This window comes from Branchiostoma belcheri, unplaced genomic scaffold (genome assembly GCF_001625305.1).
Source record: "Branchiostoma belcheri isolate BF01 breed outbred unplaced genomic scaffold, Haploidv18h27 scaffold51, whole genome shotgun sequence".
Taxonomy (NCBI): Eukaryota; Metazoa; Chordata; class Leptocardii; order Amphioxiformes; family Branchiostomatidae; genus Branchiostoma; species Branchiostoma belcheri.
The window spans coordinates 497,673-515,457 of NW_017804143.1; the positions used below are offsets into that span (position 1 = coordinate 497,673).

At 42.3% G+C, this 17,785-nt stretch overlaps 3 protein-coding genes across 3 annotated transcripts; 1 reads left to right on the top strand and 2 right to left on the bottom strand.

Moving 5' to 3' along the window:
* Positions 1 to 711: 711 nt before the first annotated feature.
* LOC109480431 (C-type lectin domain family 4 member G-like) lies at positions 712 to 3,063 on the bottom strand. Its single transcript, XM_019782621.1, has 5 exons — positions 2,850 to 3,063; positions 2,088 to 2,233; positions 1,743 to 1,938; positions 1,028 to 1,414; positions 712 to 722 (listed from the first exon to the last, which is right to left on the bottom strand). The coding sequence occupies exons 1-5, from the start codon at positions 3,061 to 3,063 to the stop codon at positions 712 to 714; spliced, it is 954 nt and encodes a 317-aa protein (XP_019638180.1).
* Positions 3,064 to 5,093: 2,030 nt separating this feature from the next.
* On the bottom strand, positions 5,094 to 9,243 carry LOC109480585 (solute carrier family 52, riboflavin transporter, member 3-B-like). The gene is made up of 3 exons (XM_019782818.1): positions 9,140 to 9,243; positions 5,997 to 7,273; positions 5,094 to 5,516 (listed from the first exon to the last, which is right to left on the bottom strand). Exons 2-3 carry the CDS (start codon positions 7,224 to 7,226, stop codon positions 5,316 to 5,318), a joined length of 1,431 nt encoding a protein of 476 aa, XP_019638377.1. The 5' UTR covers positions 7,227 to 7,273; positions 9,140 to 9,243; the 3' UTR covers positions 5,094 to 5,315.
* A 236-nt stretch (positions 9,244 to 9,479) lies between these two features.
* Positions 9,480 to 16,836, top strand: LOC109480566 (deoxynucleoside triphosphate triphosphohydrolase SAMHD1-like). The gene is made up of 17 exons (XM_019782796.1): positions 9,480 to 9,689; positions 10,067 to 10,133; positions 10,264 to 10,342; positions 10,721 to 10,881; positions 11,433 to 11,548; positions 11,924 to 11,994; positions 12,290 to 12,436; positions 12,719 to 12,766; positions 12,951 to 13,115; positions 13,378 to 13,469; positions 13,580 to 13,636; positions 14,103 to 14,301; positions 14,739 to 14,834; positions 15,352 to 15,456; positions 15,741 to 15,832; positions 16,207 to 16,258; positions 16,697 to 16,836. Exons 1-17 carry the CDS (start codon positions 9,509 to 9,511, stop codon positions 16,823 to 16,825), a joined length of 1,857 nt encoding a protein of 618 aa, XP_019638355.1. The 5' UTR covers positions 9,480 to 9,508; the 3' UTR covers positions 16,826 to 16,836.
* Positions 16,837 to 17,785: the final 949 nt, after the last annotated feature.

The window sequence follows — 17,785 nt, forward strand, 5'->3', positions numbered from 1 at the left end:
GGCATTAAGAATTGGCACAAAGTGTGTTTTTCCATCTGTATTAAGTGCTTTAGTCTTATAAGACTTTCAACTGTACATACAGACTTGAGATCTAACATATACTTGACAAATTAAAGAAGGAATTTGTTAAATCTAACATTGGTCTCGAAATAATAAAAACCAACACATTCTGTTTTCAGTGGACTGACTAACATTCAATTACGTACGAAGATAGAAGTGACATTGACCACAAGGTCAACATATTCTGACCTGCATCTATCCATGTTAGAACTGATAAAATAAGAACAGATATGTTTCATTAGATAAATAAATTTGTCTGTACTACTTAGTTGTATGAACTTGAAGTGTATGAAGTAGGGAAACATGGGCTGTATCTGACTGTAAAAAAAATCTGTACTCTCTTTGTTGTATAATTTACATTCTATTACAAAATGTTTCTCATCTTTAATTCCAGGGGAATGATGAGAAACAGTGTTATGCCGAATTGTGACTAGCATTGTACAGTACTGGTTCTTTACATTCCATTCATTACATCTCATATGTAGATTAAACCATGGAGGTAAAAAAGAGATTACCTCCATGATTAAACTTAGGAACATTTGAAAAAAAAAATGCATTAATTCCTTGTGTTAATTTTTTCTAGTTGGTTCTACTGTGGATGGTAAGCTTGAGATGTTTTACATTGGTGCTGAGAATTCCGACGCCTGTCGCCTACAGACGCCCTGAAACACAAGAACAGAATATTCGGGGATAAGAAGTGAATGATTTAGTTAAAAACCTTATGGCACCAAAACAAGTCTGTGAAATACAGATGTGTATCGAAAGTATCATACAATATAGTCACATGAATTTGCCAGTTAACAACATCACTGCTAAAGCAAACAGACATTGGGACTGATTAAGCCAATATTGGTATCATGGTTTGTGATGATGGTCTACCACCTAAGTCTGACAGATACTTGAGCTGTGCCGTGTTTACTAGCTATAGATGAAAGGTTTCAGGAAATAGTTTGGGTACGATAGTTACCTGGCGCAACCTGGCATATGAAGTTAAATGGCTTGTCGCATTTGTCGTCGCTCCACTTGTCTTTCCACTCTGGGCGTGCGGAGTAAAGGACGCAATCTCCAAGGTTGTTCGGTTGTCCCCGACCCCAGGAGCTGTACGACCCACGTGGAGAACCGTCCACCCACACAAACTTTCCCTCTTTGCGCTGAAGACCGAACCGAAAAGCATAACCGTCGCTCACGGGCTTGTACAGGGAGATCAGGAAGGCGTCGGTCTCGGCGTCTCGGGGCATGGCGAGGGTGCCGCCGTCTTTGCCACAGGTCGCGGCGGCTACGCTGAAGTTCCTCCCAGCGATGAAGGCCTTGTAGCAGATTCCACGCCACATTGTGTAACCTCCGGGACAAGATGCTGGAAAAGTTTTATATCAACAAGGCCAAGGATGGGTCAAGTTGAAAATCATTATATGCATGCAATATATATGTGATATTCATCCACAATAAGTCTACTAGGTTGTATTCGATATCTTAATATAACTTAATAACTCAATATGTGTAACGATATCCGCATGAACTGTTTTTATTTGTTTATTTATTTGGCTTCACCACTAGAAATATACAAGTGGAAGGGGGGTGCAAAACAGGTGTATGAACACCTTTGCAAGTTGCCCTTTTAAAATTATGATAGTGGCAAATGACTGACATAAAAACGCCAATATAACAGCTGAAAGCCAATTTACGTGAATTCTTCCCAATTTCGTGAATACGCTTTTCCAATGCGGCGATTCGGCTGCGTTCGTTGTCCAGGTCGCGCTTCAAGGCGTCAACAGTGGTGGACATGCCGTCTTGGTCGCGCTTCAAGGCGTCAACAGTGGTGGACATGTTGTATTGGTCGCGTTTTACGGCGTCAAAAGTCGTCGAAATTTGAGATATTTCCTACAAACGTGTACATACGTGCGTCAGAATACCAAACGTAAGAAACAAACTTACGCAAAACAGCAGTAAATTCCTTTTTGTATCCTCTTTTAAAAGCAGAGGAATTACAAAATAGCTGGCCAACAGGCTTTACGGTACAATACTGTTACCTGTTTGTTGATGAACGTCAGAGGGGCGAGTCCCACACAGACAAGGCTTAGCAGCACGGCGATGCCGGCGGCCAGACAGCTGCGGTTGGCGCGGAGGAAGCTACAGACGCCACGGCGGCCGCTCGCTCCACCCGGATACGTGCGGTCTAGTAAAAAAAAAACACTTACCAGAAACCAGAAATACCAGAAGTATACAGGCTGGCTTAACTGTCGTGTAACCGAAATGAAACGAAACCTACAGTGGGTGCCGCTGAAACACAGACGAAAAATGTCCAGACTATGCATGATGCATATAATTTATGTAATAAATGACTACAGGTGTACGTGCCAACCACTAACTACTAGTATCTGATACCAGCCCAGATTACGAAACAGTCATGCCTTCAAATATCAGAGTTATCAACCAAGAACTATCGTAGATTGGAACTCGTTGCCACCAAGGACAGTAGGGGCATCATCACTAGAAAGCTTTAAACAGCCACTGCTGCAATGAAATGTGCAGACAGAAATTGGGTGTAACATGTCGCTCGCTGTAATGTAGCCAGCTGCCGCCGCGCCGCGTGCCTGCGAAGCCGGTGCGTTACGCCAAATGGAGGTTATACCGGCTATACTGCACCCTGATACAGAAGTATGTATTAGCCGGTACGTAAGCGAGTACTGTAAATACTGGCCTACCTTCTCTACAGGAATATTGTCTACCTATACATGTACATGTACAAATATTCACCGTGTAAAAGACGGACTTATTAAAGCGTCGGTTACCTGTTGACGTGTGCGGCGCGTGACGTCTCACCGCCTCGGCTTCTTCGTACGTGTGTGAAGACGCTTCTTCGTCTTCTGGCTGCTTGTCCGGAGCGTCGTTGCCCTGGCGGACATGCCCGCGTGAGCCACCTTGGTGGACGGGACGGGACCGGGGTGGTGGCCCGCTGGTGGGGCCGGAGAAAGAAGGCCGGACAGCCTCTGCCTGCTCGTACATTCTACCGTACTGTATTAACTGTGGCAAAAATCTTGCATATACATAATAATACCTTTATTAGTCTGGCTGCGTAAGCTCACATATGCCTTTTATATTTGGAAGGATAACGTGGCATGAGGGGTTTGGTGAGATGGCGTGAATGTAGCGGCGGCAATTTTCAATGTGAGAAATAAACCTATCACTACTAGCGTTACATGTTCTACTACGAGTAATATTTTCCCTTCTTTTCTTCCGCTCAAATTATGACAAATATATCTTTTTATGGATAATTATTTTCCATTGTATTGTTTTTTTAGGTTCTTTTCCAATTCTAGTCTGGAGGGAAGCAAGGACATATCCTTGAGGAAAGTAAATACAATGTATATGCGCCATTTTTTAAAAAAAGGAGACAGAGCGGTCCCCAGCAACTACAGACCTGTTTCACTGACCTGCATATCCTGCAAACTTCTTGAGCTGCATGAACAACTATAAAGGGGTGCTAATGTCACGGAAATGAAAAGAAACCTACAGTGGGTGTCACTGTTAGACTGAGGAAAAATGTATACAGACTATGCATGATGAGCAAAATGACTAATAAACTGGTGGACGTCCCAGTACCAGCCCAGAAGAGAACAAGAAATAGCCATGCCTTCAAGTACCAGAGTTATCAACCAAGAACTGAGGTGTTCAAAAATTCATTCTTTCCTAGAACTATTGCAGAGTGGAAGTACAGTAGGGGCATTGTCACTGGATAGCTTTAAACAATATTTGGATGTTCAAGGGTTGAGTGTAACAAGTTGTTAGGTGTAATGTAGCCAGCTGCCACCACGCTGCGTGCCTGCGAAGCTGGTGTGTTGCGCCAAAGGGTGGTTATACTGGCTATGCGGTACAGATAGTCAATTAGAGCCTTTTTGGTGTACCAAGATTTCATTTTTCACACAACCAGTTACAGTGAAAATCAGTGTAAGGCTAATAAATACATTAGGAACTGGATAACAAAGTTCTTTGTACAGTCTGGTAGTACATGTCGTACCTCTCACTTAGCTAGGTGGCGCTGTTGTACCGTGAAGAATGCAGTCCCAAACAGGTTGAAGGAACTTTGCCAACATGATGAAACTTGTGCGTAACAGTTAAACATACTACCAGTCTTTGCAGTGCGTAATTACTTTCAGTACAGCTCTTTTAGAATATGCACATTAATGTTGAACTATATAACACAACTGTGACTTCACCCATATAGTGACTCTCTAGGTACAAAGCATGATTGTTTAAAGCTCTACTTGGTCCAAACTTACCTCACAAAATATACACAATACAATCTTCGATGACACAACTGCATATAGAATACCGCTAAGTGGGTCATCTGGCGACAAAACCGCATCACCCTTGCTCACAGTCTAATACCAACTTCACCACGCCTGAAAATACTGTTTTTTCTGTAAATTGAAATCACTAGGCAATGGGGAGCAAAACTTTCTGTGACAATAATGCAATTCTGGCAATATACTACGCACTTAGGCCCACACCGCATTGGACTGGGAACAGTTAAACAGTGTTGTTTGTTTAAGGCTATTCAAACAGAATACTTTTGTCATATATTACTACCATGACTCTAGTTTTGAAAATATACAATCTGTTTGATATCATAGCAGCTCCTAAGAGTTCAATACAAAAGCCCACACTTTCTATCATAAAATAAATGATACAGAAACATTCTTTTGTGACAGCACCAATACCAAAACAGCATAAATCTAAACACAACACATCTATAGACTTTTCTAAATACAATAAGACAATATTTTTACAATATTTCTTGCAAGCTGAAGCATTTGTTTCAAATCCACTGTCAGAACATGAATGATTGAATGTTTTACTGCATTCTCTGTAAAAGTTGTCTTAACATCAAGTCAATCCCTGCATTTTCATATGAGGACAAAAATATTTTTAAAGAAATATACATTAAGTATCTTACAAGCAATGTACATTTTGTGTAGTATAGTTGTTTCTCTAGTTAAAGATATGGGACTATTCCAAATATTTCCCGGGGGGGGGGCAGCAGTGTGGAAAATGCTTGATGAAGGAATCAGTACAACATGTGAGAAATTTTGAATGGGAAAAATGATATGCCTTTTATTTAAAAAAAATGAAGAGGACTAATTAAAAAAGATTGTGAAAAATTTTGGTTTAGGCCACTTAGCCCTAGCAACTACTAAATGCAGTACAAGAAGTGTGTCAAAGGTCGCTAGGGGTCGTTCTGTTGGAACATGGGTGTGTCAAAGGTCACAGGGGTCGTTCTGTTGGAACATGGGAAACACGTTGACGAACAGGAAGGTGACGATGGCGCCGACACACGAGCCGGCCTGCATGACTGCCCCACAGTACAGCAGCGCCCTCTGTCCCTCCTCGCGGAAAATGGACCCGATCGTCACCTTCACGTAGGAGAACAGCCCCACGACGGAGATCCACGCAAAGACCTGAGTAGAAGGGAGGAAACAGGGAAACAAAACGTCAAATATATAGACAGAACTTCATTTCGTCAACACAACAAAAGTACAGCAGCTTTCGTAAGGTCTATAACTAAACATACACTACGTACCAGACAGACGACGTCACGTGGGTATAAAAGAATTAACATACATAGAAGACTTAAAGGATCTGACCTCAAAATGATTAGGTTTTGGGGCCCATGTAGTGGTTTGTTTGTTTTATTCAGAGGCCCACAAAAGTACACATCTGGTATTAAGTCACCATGCAAACTTACTTACAAGATTAACTACATAGACAACCTCAGAACAGACACCAGCCTAGCAGAAGTAGGGGAAATCCGGTCTCTGATGGAGGACAGAGTGGGATGTGGTGCATGCTTTCAAGTTTGGTTTGAATGGGAGCTTGATCAAAGTAAAGTACTTTAATAAGTAAGTTAAGTTTAATTAGAATCTGCTGACAGAACTTACCACCAAGAACACGCCTCCGTCCGTCCCCAGCAGTACAGGGTAGGGGCTCATGGCCGCGAGTGCCAGGATGTACGCCCCCACGGCTGTTCCGGCCAGCGACAGCACCCCCACCAGCAGGAAGGACGTGGTGGGGAGGAAGAAGGAGATGAAACAGGCCAGCGGGTTGGCCATGTTGGCCAGGGTCACGGCCAGGTGGTAGGCGGTGTTTCCGTACGGGAGGCAGGAGTAGGACTGGATGGAGGGGAGGACGCCGTTACTGAGGGCGTTCACCCAAGCCTGGACACACAGCAGGTAGATGTAGCCTCCTCGTGACAGCCCTTTCTTCTTCCTTATCAGAACGTCTACGTCCCTCTCACTCGAGGTAGGAGTGTTGGAAGAGCTGTCCGTTTTGGCGGACATCTCGACACAGTCGCTACAGGGGCTGTAACTGTTCTCGCCGTCGGGGACGGCCTTGTACGCCGCGGCCTCGGTCGTCCGGACGTGCTCCCTCCTCGCCGCGGGAAGGTAGTTGAGCATGACGAACGCGATCCCGCACACCAGCATCATGGTGAAGAGGAACCAGAAGAAATCCTCCACGGGGAAGTTGGGGTCCTTGGTGACGTAGACGTTGTGATACTCGGTGACGTTCCTCACGGTTCCGTTCACGACGGTGGAGTTGACGTAGGAGACGTTGCGACACTCCGGGTTGCCCCCCACCCCCTGGCCCAGCGCGACCAGGCTGGGGAGGAGGCCGCTCATTCCCTCCCCGATGAAGAACGAGGTGAGGTACGGACCGGAGAAGAGCGCCATGAAGGGCAGGAAGGTGACGGACGACGTGCAGTCCACGAACGCCAGCAGGAACGTGAGGGTCAGCAGCGCGGTGCTGTGGTCCGCCCCGCCCACGAAGCTTGTGTGCTTCCAGAAGAACGGTAGCAGCATGCATGATATCGTTCCCAAGGTGACGATGGCGTAGATGACGGCCTTCGGGCTGACTCTCCTGGGAGCGAACACGCTGGCCAGGGTGACCGCGATTGGTCCGACGTTGGCCAACTGGATGATGACCGCCAGGTAAGACGGCAAGCTCCACCCCTCGGGGGCGTGCTGGACTATGATTGGCAGCTCCACCCACAGGCCGTTGATCGCGATCCAGGACCCGACACCGAACAGACACACGATCAGGTACACAGGAACACTGATCCTGGCTTTCTCTACCATGGCGGTGTCTTCAGTTGGTTCTTCTTGTTTGGGCATGTTTGGTGTTTGTCAATCTTCCTCCAGGGCTTGAACAAGGCAGGCACCTATTGGGAAATACAAGGAAAATGCCATTAAAATAAACATTCGCATAAAACCAATTAATTTGAAGAAGTTGTTTGTCATCAGTTCTTTCTAGATACATGTATTGAAGTTACAATTGGCCAGACAAATTGTTCCTAACAGTCAATATCTATACAGATAAAATTTAAACCCAGTCCATGGACCAGTGTAGGCTAATACTTTTAGGTGTAGGTGCATGCAAATTGGAAATACCTGCACAGCTCCAATTTTACTTGCATAAAACTGCGCATATACCCAGTACATGGACCAGTGCAGGTTAGTTGGAAGGTAGATATCAGAAATACCTGCACTAACCTGCATATACAGGTATATATATATATACTCCCTATACCTACCTACCTAGACCTAGTTCCTCCACTTCCTATGCAGAATACTGGACAGTTAACTTGCTTCTCCAGACAAGCGGATTACATATGTACATATGAACAAAGGCTGACCCTTTGTTGACCCAGATGAACACATGTCCTGCCACCTGACAACCTGAGATCACATGTAGGTCCACACCTGTCTTGTGACACACTTAGCTATAGGTTTGCCTGGGGGCAAAACTGTAAAAAGACAAACAAACCAGGAGTGCCATGGCATTGTACATTTTCCTACAAAAATTTGGAAGAAGAAGAAACTGCTTGCTACGTACATAATGCCTTTGCTTTTTTAAATGTATATTTTAAGTTACATGTGTATTAGTTTTCTTCACACATACTGGACCATTCTGATACAATTCAATTCAAGCTGTACCATTTTGATACCACCCAAATACAAGTACGTTGCACGTGCCAGTACTCACATACTAGTATTTGTATATCTACTAAAGGTCATCTCTTGAGTTTGCGTAGCTACTGGCAGCAGTCACGTTTATCAAACAACACACGGCTGACCCTCTGGTCAATGGTCCAAATCTACTGGACCTTTCTGATAAACATCTTGTACTGTAATTACTAAATATCAAAGGGCAGAATGGATGTAGGTCACTTTGCAAAATAAACACTTTGCAACAAACAAACACTTCAACCTGTGATATTTTCCATCATTGTTGCCGCTCTCATTGCATTTATATAATTTTCACTTTGCTTTGCAATTCTTCAGTTCTTCTAAGCTAAGTTACCCTTGAATAACCCCTAAATGGGGTATAACTGAAGGGGGGAGGGGTAGTGTGCGGTTAAGGCAGGGTGGCTGTCAACCCAGCCTTAAAAAGGTCTTTGGGGTTGACAGTTTATTCCACTCGCTTTAATATATAACGTCATGTGAAGAAAAAAAAAAAAGGAAAACTGAAAACAATCTTATACTTGAATGTATGAATGTAAAACTTTATGCGTAGTAATTAATTAGTTAGTTGATGATCCAAATTTTACGGTCTACCTACCTAAACTTTAGTAAACCCAAAAACAAAGACCTCAAGGTGACCTTTGCAACATCATTTTGTTTCGAGTTGGGAAATCGTCGAGCTATAAAAAAACACTTGTTTCGTACTCAAACTGGGGTCGGTACGGATCTTAAGGTTTGCCAATTTAATTTGATCGATCTAGTTTTATAGTACACACAGTCAAGATATCTGATGTAATCATGGATATCTGTCACGGCTATGAAAGATGAAGTGCCTTTTTAAGTGTCCTTTTCGTCTGAACACATACTTTCGCCTGATCGTAGGAGCAACAAGCAGAAAGCAATCTGTGACCGAACGACCATGTGCTATACACGGATCAAGTATTTTCATGCCGCCCGGCCTCTACGTATTATTTTTCACAAAAGGACGTTACATAAAATTCGCAAGAGCGTTCCTCAAAAACCAAGTGTGGCGCATTTCTGATATAAAAAACTATCATACTTACTGAGAAACGTGACTGTGTTGTCTCAGAAAATACGGAAGAAAACGGCAAAAACGTTTTATCTCCTTCCTTCTTTGCCGGAAAGACACCAACGTGTGGTCGTCACCTTGGGCGTGTAACCTTTGACATGTGACGTAATGGCTTACATCATCATTCAAATATAGGGAGATTTGTTAATAAAATAAAAATGCATGACATGTCTTTAGTGGATACAACTTTGCCAAGTATTCAACTTATATGGTTCTATTGTTTCAGTGTTAAAAGTATTGACGTTTATTTCTTCCTTATAATACTCTAGTATATGTGTAAAAAAACTTTTACTACACCCCTATTTCGGTAGTGGTATAGTCTTTTTTCACAAGTCTCTCCAAAATGGCGGCCAGAAAGCGAAAGTTTGCGGACGCCGTTAAAAATGAGGCGTTTTCTGGCGCAAACGGCGCCGCAAAACATCCCAGATGGTCTCCGGAGGACTTCAGAGAGTGGACTGTGAACGACGTCTGCAACTTTCTCACCGAAAACGGACAGAGTGGCGATACAGTCGAGGTCTTCAAACGTAGGTTCTGACAGCGACTTTGTAAAACTTGTCAAATATATCTTGCTTTTTAACCCCCATGAGCTAACCATAGAAGAGTTCAATAGTATGTTTCTGTATTGTATTTAATCTTTTCTTTGTCTATTATTCATAGAATAGAGGTTACAGATGTAAAATTGTAACTGACCAAGGAGCATCAGACCAAGGAGCCAAGAAAAAAAGAGTAGACAAGTTCAAAGTTCACAAACAACAGGAACAAAGCTCATAGAAAATTCAAACTCTAAAGGGAGGGATCCAAAGTCCGGCATAGTTTGAAAGATTATTATTATCATGTTATGTATGGGTGAATGCATTAATTTTCTTCTTTCCAACCAACCATATGCATGTGACTTGTACAGGTGAGGAGATATGTGGAGCTGTATTGCCAGAACTTACCGAAGAGAGACTGGAGAAAATGGGGTTCAGGTGAGCACTGTACTTTAGCCTCTTTCAGACTTTGTATGCAAATGATATTCAGGTAATTTCCATGTATTGGCAATCACTCGTGATCCTTATTGTACAGGTGTGTTAATTGCCATCATTGTTGTTGTTTCAGAACAATGGGAAAAAGACTACTGCTGATGAAGCTGCTAGACCGGTTCAAACTCGTTCCAGTCTCACTGGAGAACTGCAAGGTATTAAAACAAGAAAAATAAAGAAAAAGTGAAAAAAAAATTGTATAAAACAAGAAGTTGAGACCTTGTACCTACCTCCTAAAATATTCAGAGCTGTTTTGAATTTCTTGCTAGTTCTGCCATGCATTTTCCCTCTGGCTCTCATAAGGCAACAGATAGCAGGAAAACAGGAAGTGAAATAACCTTTTCTGGGACCTTTGACCTTGTGCTGTCAGTGTGCTCAGTATTTCTAACATGCAGAAACAAACAAACAGACACAGTGAAAACAAAACCTACACTGCAGAGATAATCACCAGTGTAACTAGATTATTATGTATCTATATCCAACTATTTGCACATATGTATGTAAACTGAAGTCTCCATATCTCTCTATTCCAGATTTTCAATGATCCAATCCACGGCCACATAGAGATGCACCCGCTCTGTATCAAGATCATTGACACGCCACAGTTCCAGAGACTGAGATTCATCAAGCAGCTGGGAGCATGTTACTGGGTCTTCCCTGGTGCCTCTCATAACAGATTTGAGCACTGCCTGGGGTAAGAAGTGTCATTCGAAGTGGATGTTTAGTGGTTTGTCTGTGATACAGTACTAGTATATGTTTACGCCTTTATTTTATTTTGTACAGTTGCATACTGAGCCTGGGTTCCAAACCCATAGCACACTGGACACAAAGTATCTCAGTGAGCCTGAGATACTAGTATTTTGTGTCCAGTGTGCTATGGGTCTGGAACCCAGGCTAACAGTTGCACTACATACCATATATTTTGAAACCTACCAACCATGAATTCTTGACACTGGAGATATGCTTTCCTTGTGTGACTTGAGCTACAATACAGAATTGTTTCAATCGCAAATTTAGCGTAATTTTAAAATTAGCGGGTGGTCTTAAATGATACTAGACCGTATAGTGAGTGAATGGCCTGATACATGTATGCAAAAATAAATTAGAACACTGAAAAAAAAAAGCTAGAACACTGCGTTGCATTACCATTACACTAGAATAAAATCCTGGGTAGACCGCTGCAACATTTCCTTAAGTTTACATAAGAAGTTGAAGGAGCCTGAATGTTTGTGTTCCCCCCTGCAGTGTGTGTCACTTGGCTGGATGTCTGGTGAAGACCCTGAGGAAGCGGCAGCCTGAGCTGGGCATCAGTGATGTGGACATGCTGTGTGTGGAGATAGCAGGGCTCTGTCATGACTTGGGTAAGGCAAAAACCTTCAACCGTATTGTGTGGCCTTTGAAAAAAAAAATCTAATGGCTCTCGGTGGCAAATGTGCAGATGTTGGCACATTGGCACACCAAATCCGTAGTGTGTTTTTGGCACACAGTTAGAGGCTCGGTGGGTGTCACACCTTTCCCAAGGGCACACGTCGGGCGGCTCAGGCCACAGTGAGTATTGAACCTGGGACCTATTGGTTCCGAGTTCAACCCTCTAACCGTTGCGCCACCGACCCCACAGTGCTCAAATTGTGTGGCCATTAGTTACTAGTACATGTAATAGTATCACTGTAACTTACTCTATGTTCACGGTAGCAAAAGGTAGCATTCTGAATAAACTGTATGTTGTGTTTGACCAGGGCATGGACCATTTTCTCATTTCTTTGACGGACAGTTCATCCCTTTGGCCAGACCGGGCTTCAAATGGAAGGTTTGTTTGTTTTGTTTGTTTGTTTGTTTGTTTGTTTTTGTTTTTTCATTAAAGAAGGTACATGTTTGATAACAGTGTTTGTATCACATCCGTGAATAGTTTCATCAGGATGGTAAGAGACTGAGTATAGAGACTTTTTTTACACAACCAAGTCTTTTATTCAGCCAACGTTTCGGTGACCGTCTGTCACCTTCCTCAGGCGGAATGAAAGACCTGGCTGTGTAAAAAGAGTCTCTTTACTCAGTGTTTGTATCAATTGTAATTAATCTGTAATACATGTATAATATTTCCCCAGCACGAGCATGCGTCTGTGCAGATGTTTGACCACATGATTGAGCAGAATGACCTGAAGAACGTGTTTCTGGAGTACAACGTCGGGGAGAGGGACCTCCTCTTCATCAAGGAACAGATCGCAGGGCCGCTGGCCGTGGCCAGGGACCAGGTCAGTCTACATAGTGCTGCGTTCCTTAAAATGTAACATTTAAAAGGTGGCAAGGTGGTCTCATGGTTGTTGACTCAGAGTCCAAAGGTTCTGAGTTCGAATCTCTGGCAGGCCCCATCGTAGTGTTCTTGGCAAAGGCACTTTACACATATTTGACTCAGGTGTGAATGAGCCTCATAGTTGTTACAATCTGTTGTTTTATAAATTATATCTTAAGGAATGAGCTTAGATTTCCTCTTGCTTTTCTGATGGTTCTTCATGTTTGTTTGTTTCTCTTTTCAGGCATGGCCATACAAAGGCAGAGACCAAGAAAAGAGTTTCCTGTATGAGGTAAAGATAATGATTAATACTTTACGAGAAATTTAGGGTTACCATAACCCTAATTTAGGGTTACGCTAATCCTAATTTAGGGTTATCTTAATTTAACGTTAACACTGATTTAAGTTGATAGGTTAAAGAAGCCATTAAAATTTGAGTGTATTCCTTAACCTGGATGTGTCATGTTTCCTGAAAGGTTGTAGCCAACAAGAGGAATGGTATTGACGTGGACAAGTGGGACTACTTTGCGCGGGACTGCCACCACCTGGGCATCTCCAACAAGTTTGACCACATGCGCTTCATGAAGTTCGCCCGGGTCATCAGTGTGGAAGGGCGCCGGCAGATCTGCACCAGGGACAAGGTATGTAGGAAATACAGCAGGACTTAGGCTGTAACAATTTAAATTGTTGGTTCTCAGATTCTCCTGCTGCATGTGGAGATTTTGAGCCCTGTATAGGACTGTTAAATTATTGTTTCCATCCAAAACAGGGCTTGAAATTCTACCATCTATCATATATGCAAGTTACCAGGTAGACTATTGCAGGCAAAATTGCACTGACTGTTAAGTACACAGTCTGAAATCTCTGTTCTTTTGTACCTGATGTGAAATCCATGTGTTGCAGGAATGTAGTAACCTGTACGACATGTTCCACACTCGGAGCAGCCTCCATCGCAGAGCCTATCAGCACAAGGCTAACAAGTGTGTGGAGATCATGTAAGTCAAACTCACTCACTATCCAGGTTTTGATTATTCTGCTGCTGCTGTCCCTGTCACAATGTCCCTGGATGATTTGAAACATATCAGTATGTATTTTTTTTTTTCAGGATTGTAGAAGCTCTACTCAAAGCAGACAAGTACATAAGAATACCTGGCAAGGAGGGGTAGGTTGATTTTTTTTCTTTTTGAAATGAAATTTTACAGTTTTAAGTTGTTTGTGCATGTTTGTATGTTTCCAGGGGTTGCAGCCTGTATCGTGTATTATGATTGTGATATCACTCATATTTAAAAATTTTGTAGCATTACTGTTGTTTATGTGTTGACTGAAATTGTCAGCAGTTGCTGAGAACATTACCTGGAGATTTGGGACCTCAGCTTGCTCAGAGTACTCAACTCAGAACCAAGAGGTCCCGGGTTCGAGTCCTGACATGTCATCAATCTTGTGCCCTTGGGAAAAGCACTTTACATGACTTTCCTCACTTAACTCAAGTGAAAATGAGAATTAATTGTCCTGTATTTGTTTCTATTTGTGGGACACAACACCAGCAACAGCTGCCTGTGTCCCACGTGTATTGTATAGTTAAATCAATTAATCAGCTTTCTTGTTTTGTCTATTTTGTACCCTCCCAGTGCTGAAGTGAAGCTGTCGGAGACCCCGGATGACATGCACGCCTACACCCAGCTGACTGACCACATCTTCCAGCAGGTGCTGTACTCGCGGGAGCCTGAGCTGGAGGAGGCTAGGAGTATTCTCAGGGACGTGGAGAGCCGCCGACTGTACCGCTGTGTGGGGCAGACACGGCCGCAACAAGGCTGCCTCATTTCACAGGTTAGCAAGTCTAGGGGATTTTCAGTCCTTCAATACCATTAGGCCATGTAACCTTCAATATTGAAACATGCCTGTTCTTAACTTTTTACCATTACTAAGAAATGAGAAGAAACCAAATTTACTTAATTGTAGGTACTTGATGATGTAGATCTATATATGTAACGTTATCTGTATACCATCCTTTTCATGTGACCAGTACTTAACCCAGCGGGTATGTGTGTACAATAAAGGTCTTCATTCATTCAATAATAACAAATGGTTTATTGGTCAAACATTACCTGTGCAATTGCAGCCTTTTTAGAACTGAATTGATGCAGGGTTTACAGTCACGTAATACACATGATACATGTACTAAATTTGGGTATGTCCAATTTCTTGTGTTGGAAATTGCATTTCAAACTTGTTTCCTAATTTTGGCATAATTGTGATGTGTGTAGGATGAAGCTCCGTCCTGGTCAGAGGAGATAGTGACATCTCTGACAGAGGAGGAGCTGGGAGCCCCTCAGCTCAGTCCTGGGGACATCGCTGTCAGTGTGAGTAGGCAACCCGTTCTCTGCTACATTCTCTCCCTCTGGTCGTGACAGAAGACAGATGCTATGTACAGTTAGTATTTACAGGTTCATCTCTGTAACTGTGATTTGTGCAAGTTCCTGACCTGGGACCATACAATGAGTGTAAAGCTTAAACTTACTGAAGAATGGCTGTCCCGTTTCCTTCCACCCAATCTCACCAGATAGCCGATTCTGGTATCTGAGAGCAGAATGCAGACCATTACAGTGATCTGCCAGGAGGGACACTGCAAGCGAAAGCCGTGTTCAACTTCTTGGTTCTAGAATGGCATTTTATTAGAAATGTGACCTAAGCAGTTCTTACCCATGTGACCAAGAAGGTTTAAATTGTATTTAACCATCTTGATGTGATGTACATTTGTAAGCAGTTCTTGCAATCCCTGAAAGGTAATCAGGTCTATTGGAACCATGACCCCACTTATTGTATTTGATTGCTTGAATATCTGTACAGTGAACCCATTTTGCCCCCCTCCCCCTGCAGGTAGTAGACATGGATTATGGAATGGGTGATAAGAACCCGATTGACCACGTCAGGTTCTACGACAAGAGTAAGATGGACAACGCCTGCAGGGTCAGGAAGGAAGAGGTCAGCAAAACTTTAACTTCAAGTCTTTCTTTAGGGGGGATTCGAGGGACAACTTGTTTATTTATTTATCTTTCGTAATTCCTTATTTTTTTCTCGGTACTTTTATGTTCAAGGTTTTTGTGGCCACTTCTGTACTGCAAGCTTATCATTTCCGTTAACATACACATGAATAATGTAATTTGCAAACTATTTTCAGCACCCGTCAGCACCATCCTGAAAATGTTCTTGGGCGATCAGAATTAGGACTCACCAATGTATTTGTTATTATTTTTCTCCACTACCAGGTCTCCCAGATGCTGCCTGAAACCTTTGCAGAGCAGCATATACGAGTGTACTGCAAGAAGAGAGACCAGCGAAGTATCGATATTGCGGAAAGGTACTTAGTCTAGTACTAAAATGTTACTCTGTTCAATGTTTATTGTGTACAAAGATTTTTCATTGAAACGCCAGCGCTGTAGTCAGCTCATTTTTTTTCCAACAGCCCAGGCTCATGATTGGACCTGGGGGCAGAGTGGTTGCCATATAGGGGGGTCCGGGGACAGATTTTTGTCAATTTTGTCCATCAAGGTTGACAGATTGGTTTAAATTTTCTTTTTCTTTCGGTCACACGTCATAAAGTTCCTGTAATTGATAGAAAAACAGTTGCTGGCAAGAGCCCTGTCTAGCAATAGCTGTAATTGCAAGTGTAGGTGTCTCCCATGTCACAGCTTGAATTGAATGATTGTTGTGTGCTTGTTCTGTTTCTCACAGGTGTTTCATACAGTGGTGTGCTGACAGACAGGACAGACTGAAGAAACCCAAGGTACTGTACATGTATTTATTTTCCTGGTAATAGAATTACAGACTAGTGTTAACACATATTGGCAGTGCTGTTATATTATACTGAAAGACATCACAGCGAAAAATAAAACTTGTACCACAAATAAGCTGCTGCCTGATTATTTTCTGGACAATCATTTTAATATTTCATTATACTTTGCTCCCTGTCACCCTTTCTGATCTATCAAGTTAAATGTCCAGAGTACTAGAAACTTTGAGCTATAATGAACTATCTTTGTTGCCAAATTTTAACATTTACTCTATTTCATTAATGCTGTCAGGTGGAATGTAAGGTAAGGAAACAATAAAACTTTTTTATGTCCTAGAGACTTTTTTTTTACTATTGGTAATGGCTTTGGCCAAAGGGTAGGAACTTTCTTGCTACTTCTTATACATGTACTTGTCCCCTTCATTGTTACAGGGTGGAAAGGCATCAGCACCAGAGCTGACTCCACTGAAGAAGGATGAGAAGGAAGACGAGGCCGGCACCTCGCGATTGGTCCAGCCTCCGGGACAACACGACTCCGTCAGGAGCAGACTGTCACTGTAGTCTGGTGTCAGACCGCATATTGGCTGAATGTACTGCACCTGCGCAAAACCCAGAGATTTCTTATGGTTGTTGTTAGATCTTTCGTTAACATTGAATCTTTTCTGTTTCAATTTCTTTTCCGACTCAACTTTTGAGAACTGTATTCAACCATACATGTAAAGCTCTGATGAAGTATTTTATGCGTTTCACCCAGGCACAGTACATTAGATGCTGTGTTAGACATTAATGGTGCCAAAGCTTGCTTTCAAAGCTTTGCTATTACATGTACTTATCAGCATGGACAGTTGAGGATTGCTGAAACGTTAACAAGGCAAAAAAAGCCGCTTGTTACATGCACATGTATTTTGGCTGATCGTAAGTTTTGACCATATGCAAGATTTATGTTACAATTCTTCCCTTTTATGTTTGACGATTTGAGTTATGTGGGTGGCATACACTATGTCGTGGTACTACCATGCAATGAAATTGTATGAACTTTGAATTAAATACACTATCATTTGATTTTCAAACCTGCTTGATTAGCTAGGTCCTAAATGTGCAAAACTACGTAATACTAATGCTGAAGCAACAAAGGATGTTGCACTGTGCTGATATTTATGGATATGTACTAGTATTAAAATGCCAAAATAGTTTCCAGATTTTACAATTGTTAGAGTATTAAAGAGCACTTATTGTGTTCAATGAAGCTAAGAAGACAATTTTATAACCCAGCTGAATACTGTAGTTTCTACATGTACTGAAGCCATCACATGTCTCCAATGAAATCCTTCTCAATGATTCAGAAAATAAACACACAGAAGCATATCTGATTTTATATCAATTCATTTTATTGTTGATGATCATCTAGCTTCATTCCTGTCTTCACACTTGCATTGTGATCTTCCATTAAAATCACTCCTTTTCTGCAACTTGTCCAGAACGTTTTCTTGAGTGTGACTCTCCTGAAAAGAGTAACAAGAA